Genomic DNA, 7,974 nt, shown 5'->3' with positions numbered 1-7,974 from the left:
TTAATTCTTAGTCTTGAAATGCTTTAAACATTTTGTTTATTTTTCTGTGAGTTTAATAATGGGTTAAAGAGATTTTAACTGGTGGTTGTTACAGTGGACATAAGCCAGCAATAACTTGGCATGAAACCCTGAATCATGCTTAGCCATTTAATGTTGCAACAGTAAATGATATTTTTTTAACATCCTATCCCTTGCTGGACCTATACAATAGGCTATTGACACTGATTTGTTATTGTTTTAAGAAGTTAAAGTTAAGAAGTATTTCCTTTTTATAATGGTTGCACTTACTACTTTATTTTCACCTGGGACAAAAGCTTTGCCCTAGTTGGAGACACATTACTAATGTGGGTGGATCAGATCATTTAGTATTTTATAGCAAGGCTTGACAAAATTTGATTTTTATTTTTTTATAATTTCAATTGATATTTATCTTTAAACTTTTTTAGGTTTTTATTGATTTACATTTTCACAGTTGTGCACAAATATGAATTTTAAGCATTTTTTCCTGAATTTTATTGATTTAAAGTTCAGTTGTGAAAAAGTATGGGGTGTCAGAAAATAATTATTTAATGACAATAGATGTTGAGATTCAAAAAGTTAAAACTTTATAAACATTAACACACAAATTGTCAACATCAAATGTCAAAATATACAAAGTACATAGCCTTAAATCAAACTAAGAATTTTTCAAACAACAATTTTCTGACCTCGCCTATCTGTACATTTTGATTATTTGTAGATGAAAATATTTTTGAATTAGTTTGAGTGTGTATGGTGAAATTGATTTTTACTAACATTTACTGATAAAAATCTAATCTTACCAAGCCTATTTATAGTTGCTATTGCCACTTCTCTTCTCATCAGTTGTAGACCTAGGTTTTTACTTCCAGGAAGACTTCATTGATGTTGGGGGCGGGATGGATGATTTGTTTTAATAATTAGATAAGAGCTTCTCCTTTTCTGAGGTGTGGAAGTGATTTGGGAAGTTGGGTTTTTATATATTATTGGTAGGGGACACTCACTATGGAAGGGGTATATTTTTAATATTTTTTCTTGAGTTAATATTTGAGGCATAATTGGTTATGTCTTGGTAGGATTTCTCCAGACACAATCTTCCTACATCATAAAGCCAATGCATTCTAGGAAATAAGTCACACTGCTAGGATGACCAGATGTCCCAGTATTATCAGGACCATCCTGATATTAGGGGCTTTGTCTTATATAGGCAACTACACCTTCCCTTCCCCTTCCCCTCCCCCCCCCAAATGTCCCAGTTTCTCACACTTCCTATCATCCTGCTGATAACCATCACTGAATCAGTTTTTAGACTATGCTGTAGCAGGATAAAAGAGAAAACACTGTAACTGAGTGTATCCCTTAGGAGTCTGGCCTCCCCTTCATACCAGGCAAGCCTAGTTTATGGGATGCACTTTCTAATCTGGAGGACAGTGGAAAAATGTTGATATTTTTATATAATTAGTTTTTAAAAGAGGGTGAAAAACCCAAAGGTTTCTAAACTTCAGAAGTCTGTAAACAAACTGAATTGTTTAAAGAAACAGGATTATGAAATATTGATACTGCCCAAGAGTGTGCTAGGCATCTCAGAACAAACAGAAAGCAAGGGGTGAAATCCTGACTCCACTGAAGTCAATATGAGTCTTTCCATTAACTTCAATGAGACCAGGATTTAACTCAAGGTCCCTGCCCCTGAGGAGTTTGCAGTCTAAGGCCTGGTCTACACTGGGGGGTGGGGGGGGGGAGGAGGAGGAGGAGGGGATTGAGCTAAGTTATGCAACTTCCTACATGAATAACGTAGCTGAAGTCGACGTACTTAGTTCTACTTACTGCGGTATCTTCACTGCAGTAAGTCAACAGCTGACACTCTCCCGTCGACTCCGCCTGAGCCTGTCACCTTGGTGGAGTACTGGGAGAGGGCTAGACTAGATGTGATAAATCGACCCCTGCTGGACTGGTCCAGCAAGTAATGTAGACCAGCCCCAGGCCCTAATTCTGAAAACATACACATGTGATTAATTTTAGTCATGTGAGTAATCCAGTGGGTTCACTCATGAGAGCAAAATTAAGCACATGCATAAGTATTTTCAGGGTTGGGACCTAATCTTAGACATGATGTTTCAAGTTAGGGTAACAAACAACAGTGAGGGGAAAGGGTGAAGAAAAACATAAGGTTAAAACTGTAGGATCATGTATTCATAACTATTTATTTATATAGCAACTAATATGATCAAATGAAAACTAAATTAAATAACTTAAGAATCATTATCTACTATTTTAATATGAGATAATATAATTAAATGTAAATTGGAAATGTTAGAGATTGTCTCTTGCACTTGATTAACCTTTGAGTTTTAGATATGAATGAGGAGTAAGAGGCTAAAAAACCAGTTACAAACCAGCCTGCTCTTTTAAAGGGAACTTTCATGCTAAATCTGATCTGTCTTTAATAATTGAAAATGTGCTTTGTCTTTCAGCCCTCTCAAGTTTCAGTTAATATTAATGGAGGATGTGGAAAGGAATTTTACCATATACTGTTAATAGATTTAATTCTATGGGAGATGGGGATAAAAAAGAAAATAAAGCAGACTTGGATGGAAAATCTATTATAACATGTAAGGCCCCAGTTCCACAAACACTTATGCATTTTAAACTTACCACATATGAATGCCATTGAACTCAATGGAACTCCTCAGGTGCATTTTCCAGGTTGGGGCTTAAAACAGTATTGCTGCAGATTCTATGACTGCAGGTTTAAGGGAAGTGCATGCATGTGTGCGCGTGCTTAAATTATACATTATAGTTAACTAGAAAAATCAGAAACCCTACCTTCAGTCATAACAGACCAGCACTATGGTTAGAATGATGATACATCTTTCAGTTCATGTTATTCAGACACTATTTTATGACACAAAATGTGATACTGCTATATTGAATTTGCAACCTTTGATTCAGTGTGGGATCAGAATCCACTGGCATTGAGGTAAACTATCTCCCCTTTTGTATGTACAGCATGTTGAGTAACAGGCCTTGGGGACTCAGCATTCCATCTTAAATATGCCCACTTTTCCTGATAGGCAGGTAAGAGTACATTGCAGCCTAAAGGGCCCTAAGGAAAACACTGTTATATGTACTTATAATTGGTTCAGAAGAGCAGAGCAAGTAGGCTACAGATATACTCACCTAGGCCTTGATGCTGCAAGTCCTTGTATGGTGCACAATAGGGAGTGCAACATTGTCACTCTCCATTGTGAGTAAATGTGCTGGTATGTGTGATTGCATTAAGGATAAGCAATTCATACAGTCTCAAATGGTATCAGTCAGCTTCCAAGAGCACTGTGACAGATCTCTAGACATCTATCCCTAATTCATGACAATGGAAAATGAGTGCCTGTGTGGGAATTTCTATTGAAGAAAATACCCATCTATTTGAAAAAGACAATACAGAAACTGTCTGGGACAGACATGCAAACTAGTTTGTGATTTATGGTATTTAAGCTTGATTGTTCAACTTTTGAAAGGTGAATATTAATTTACATGAAGGGATTTTGTATCCACAGGGATCATCTCTTGGAGAAAGCACTGGGTCCAAACCTTATTTCATGCAGATGTGCCTGGAGAAAAGAGAACCCTGTAACTTTCAAGAAGACGTACTGAAGGGTAAAGAATTTCTGGAACCTACACCATCCTCTTAGCCTTGCTGAACAGGCGTAGATAGAGATGTTCTCTCCTAGAAAGGTGTGCTGCAAAAGGCTCTGGCAGGTAGTACACAGAGGATTTAATCTTTTAGTGTCTCAGTTTCCCTATATGTAAAATAAGTATTAGAATAAATAATAATAATGATCCCACCTTCCCAGAATTCAGGGAAGACTGATGAGTCACCTAGATTCTCCCACATACTTGTCCCAAGGTTTAATTAACATTTGTAAATTTTATAATTACTCAGATCTTTAAATTTAGTTTTGATTTGAAATATTAAGTAGATATTTTGGGTGAAATTTGAATGAATATCTAAAGGAAAAATTTTATTTACTGTTAAATGTTGTTATTACTGTTGAGCAAAAGAGCAGTGAGTTTTCCTTCAATGGCAAACTCCTGTTTCTGTCACTAAACTTTTCCATTAAACTTTAGCTCATGCTGTTGGGGAAAAAAGTTAAAAGATATTTGCCTGCTTATGTTTTATCTATAAAATATTAAACATATCAAATCTGGTATTTCCAGGTTGAACATATAGAGAAATGCCATCGAGTTGAGTGTAAGATCTCACTTTGATCAGCTAATTAAAAATTTGAGTATTTTCTATCTTGGAAATCACTATGGATGGTTGAAGAACGAGTGGGATGAGTGGGAGGTAATGGCATGTGTGGGGACAGTGGGTGGAGTACAGTCCCTGCATGAGTGAGGAGGCTACTTTGTGTAGAAGGTGATGTTTGTGGGGTGATTGGTGACTGGGTGCTGACTGTGTGGTGGTGACTAAGTGGAGCGGGGAGGACACTGTTAGGGATGCTATGTGTGTGCAATGAGTGAGAGGTGATTGTGTGTAGAGCAGTGGTTTTCAAACTAAGGCCGCCGCTTGTTCCGGGAAAGCCCCTGGTGGGCTGGGCTGGTTTGTTTACCTGCCACGTCCGCAGGTTCGGCCGATTGCGGCTCCCACTGGCCATGGTTCACTGGTCCAGGCCAATGGGGGCTGCAGGAAGGGCCGGGCAGCATATCCCTCGGCCCGCACCGCTTCCCGCAGCCCCCATTGGCCTGGAGTGGTGAACCACGGCCAGTGGGAGCCGCGATCGGCCGAACCTGCGAACGTGGCAGGTAAACAAACTGGCCCAGCCCGCCAGGGGCTTTCCCTGAACAAGCGGCGGCCCTAGTTTGAGAACCACTGGTGTAGAGTACTGTGGGAACTTGTTCTTGGAGTTGTCTGTGTGGGGTTATTGTAATGGGTGGTGGGTGATCAAGGGGAAGTGACAGTGTACAGGTAAGGTCGGGGGTTAGAGTACTGTCTGTGTGGGAGTAGTGACTGTGTAGGTTGCTGTACATGTATGTATGGAATGCTGTGGGGCATACTGTCTGTCTGTGAGGTACTTTCTATGGGAAAGTATTTGTGTGCAGTGGCATACTAATATAATAATAAAATGATACTGATATTTCATAAAGTACTTTTCATCAATAGATCTCAAAGCACTTTACAAAGGAGGCAAGGGGAACTGACTGCGTAGCATGCTATATGTGGGGAACTGTGCTGGGTGCTGTCTCTGTGAATGGTTTGTAAGGGGTGCCATCTCTGTGTTTAGGGGGTAGTGATGGGTGGGGTGCTGTGTGTGTGGAGGCTGTTGTGAGAAATTCTCTCTGTGAAGATTGCTTTGTGTGTGGAGTGCTATGAAAAGTTGGGGTGTGTTGTAGGGTGCTATGAAAGGGTGAAGTGCTCTCTGTGCGTACGGTAGCCCAGAGGTCTTGTCTGTGTGGTGAGTAATGTGCAGTTGCTCTTTGTGTGGGGTGTTCTGTGTGGGTGTTGTGTAAGGGTGGATGGGGTTGCTCTCTGTGTGGGTGGTGTGGGGGGTGCTGTGTAGCCTGCTCACTATGTGTAGTGCTCTGTGTGGACATGCTGTGAAGGGGTGGCATGCTGCTGCTTGTGTGTGGGCGGTCTATGTGGGATGCTGTCTGTGTTTCAGATGTGAAGAGGTAGTGTGCTCTCTGTGCAGGGTGCTCTATGCATGGGGGTGCCGTAAAGGGGTGAGATCATAGAATCATAGAAGATTAGGGCTGGAAGAGACCTCAGGGGGTCATCTTGTCCAACCCCCGGCTCAAAGCAGGACCAACACCAACTAAATCATCCCAGCCAGGACTTTGTCAAGCCGGGCCTTAAAAACCTCTAAGGATGGAGATTTCACCACCACCCTAGGTAACCCATTGCAGTGCTTCACCACTCTCCTAGTGAAATCGTTTCCCCTAATACTATGAAAAAAGAAAAGGAGGACTTGTGGCACCGTAGAGACTAACAAATTTATTAGAGCATCAGCTTTCGTGAGCTACAGCTCACTTCATCGGATGCATTTGGTGGAAAATTTTTTTCATCCGATGAAGTGAAGCTGTAGCTCACGAAAGCTCATGCTCTAATAAATTTGTTAGTCTCTACGGTGCCACAAGTCCTCCTTTTCTTTTTGCGAATACAGACTAACACGGCTGCTCCTCTGAAACCTAATACTCTGCTGTCTGTGCCAGGTGTTTTCTGCGTTGAGGCTGGTCTACCGGTGCTTTTGAAGGGGTGGGGTCCTCTCTGCAAGGGTGCTTTCCAGGGGTGAGGTGCTGTCCGTGTGGGGGTGGTCTGGGGGTGCTGTGAAAGGGTGGCCGGGGTGTTGTCTGCGTGTGGGTGCTGTGATGGGGTGGGGTGCTCTGTGCGGCATGCTCAGTGTGGGATGCTATGAAGGGGAGAGGTACTCTCTGTGTGTGGCGGGGTGGTCTGAGGGGATGCGAAGGGGTGAGATGCTGTCTGTACAGGGCTCGGTATCTCTCGGGGGGCTGGGAAAGAGTGAGGTACTATTAAGGGCTGGGGTGCTGTCTGTTTGGGGGCGGTCTGAGGGTGCTGTCAAGGAGTGGGGCGCTCTGTGTGGGGGTGCTGTGAAGGAGGGGGTGCTGTCTGGGATAGCGGGGAGGGAGGGGCGGCTCTCTGTGCGTGGGGCACCGTGAAGGGGGGGCGCTGTCTGCGTGGACGCTCTGGGGCGGCGAGCACGTAGAGGGCCGCTCCTCTCCCCCGGTAGGCCCCGGCGGGATGTGGGAGGCCGGGCGGAGCCGCGCTGGTTGCCGTGGTGACCGGAAAGCCCGTGCTCCCCCCGCCCTCTCCGGCAAACAGGGCAGCGGCCGCTCGGCGGCTCCGGGCCGCGGCTCTGGTGGGGGAAGGTCACAGGTGAGAAGGGGCCAGAGAGGCGGCGGCGGCATTTCCCTCCCCCGGCCACCGCCTTCCGGGCCTGTCAGCCCCGCGCTCGGACCGCTCAGCCGGCCGGGGGCGGGACCTTCCCCGCCGAGCTGCTCGCCGCCGCTGCGACCAGGGGACAGAGCGGCCGGCGGGAGGGGCCCCGAGAAGGCGCAGCCCCCTGGTACGGAGCCGGGGTGGAGGGGGCCGCCTGGAAGCGGGTGCGGGGAGGAGGGGGGCCGAGGCCGGTTTAGGGCCGGAGGGAGGGGAAGCTCTGCCCGCCCGGCCGGCAGCGAGTGCCCCAGTGCTCTCGCAGACGCGTCCGGGGCGGCGGAGTCACTCCCTTCCCCCGTCCCAGGGCTGAGTGAGGCGGGACCCCCACGCCCCGTCATGTGGAAACTCAACAAGAGCAGCAAAGTTCTCCTGGATGATCCTCCCGAGGAGGAAGAGACCCGGCTCCGGGATCCGCCTCAGCCAGCAGCCAGCGCCTCCGCCGCGCAGGTAAGCGGAGCGGGGGACTCGGTTAATAACAAGAGCGCCCGGCATCGCGGCACCCCGGTGCGCTCTGTGGGACCCGCCGCCCCCGCTCGCTTGTCTGTACTCGCTGGGTGGCGAGGCTTGGCGCGACTCGGGAACGACGGGGCGTTTGTAGCGGGGGTATACATTGCTGCTGCTGGTTGGGATTCTGTGATTTCCCCCCCCTCTTGCGGTGCTGGGACCTGCCGCCCTTCCTTCCCACGGCTTCATACTGCACAGGGTACTTTCTTTCTCCCACCCCCAAGCACGGCCACTGCAACTCCTCCACTCAACACAGCAAACAAATGATCTCCAAAGGCATAATCCCCATTAAATATAAAGGGGGGGGGGATTTAGGTTATGGCTGGCGTGTTTTTATACTTAAAGAGGGGCCGCTGTTACTATTATTAAAGTAGACACAATGTTGTTTGAAGACTTTTCCCTGTTGGATATCCCTCAGCACACAAAAGATTGCATAAATACTACAGGTTTCAGAGTAGCAGCCGTGTTAGTCTGTATTCGCAAAAAGAAAAGGAGTA

General features: G+C 45.9%; 1 protein-coding gene across 1 annotated transcript in view; it reads left to right on the top strand.

Annotated features, from left to right (window-relative positions):
* The first annotated feature begins 6,755 nt into the window (after window positions 1–6,755).
* Window positions 6,756–7,974, top strand: part of LOC119853188 (testis development related protein) — a 42,648-nt gene continuing 41,429 nt past the window's right edge. The window contains 3 exon segments of the mRNA XM_038395916.2: window positions 6,756–6,850; window positions 6,853–6,913; window positions 7,278–7,420. Coding sequence (XP_038251844.2) covers window positions 6,779–6,850; window positions 6,853–6,913; window positions 7,278–7,420 — 276 coding nt within the window. The 5' untranslated portion in view covers window positions 6,756–6,778.

This window comes from Dermochelys coriacea, chromosome 3, assembly GCF_009764565.3.
Source record: "Dermochelys coriacea isolate rDerCor1 chromosome 3, rDerCor1.pri.v4, whole genome shotgun sequence".
Lineage (NCBI taxonomy): Eukaryota > Metazoa > Chordata > Testudines > Dermochelyidae > Dermochelys > Dermochelys coriacea.
Note: the sequence above shows the minus strand (reverse complement) of the source record. Positions and strands in the feature narration are given on the sequence as shown.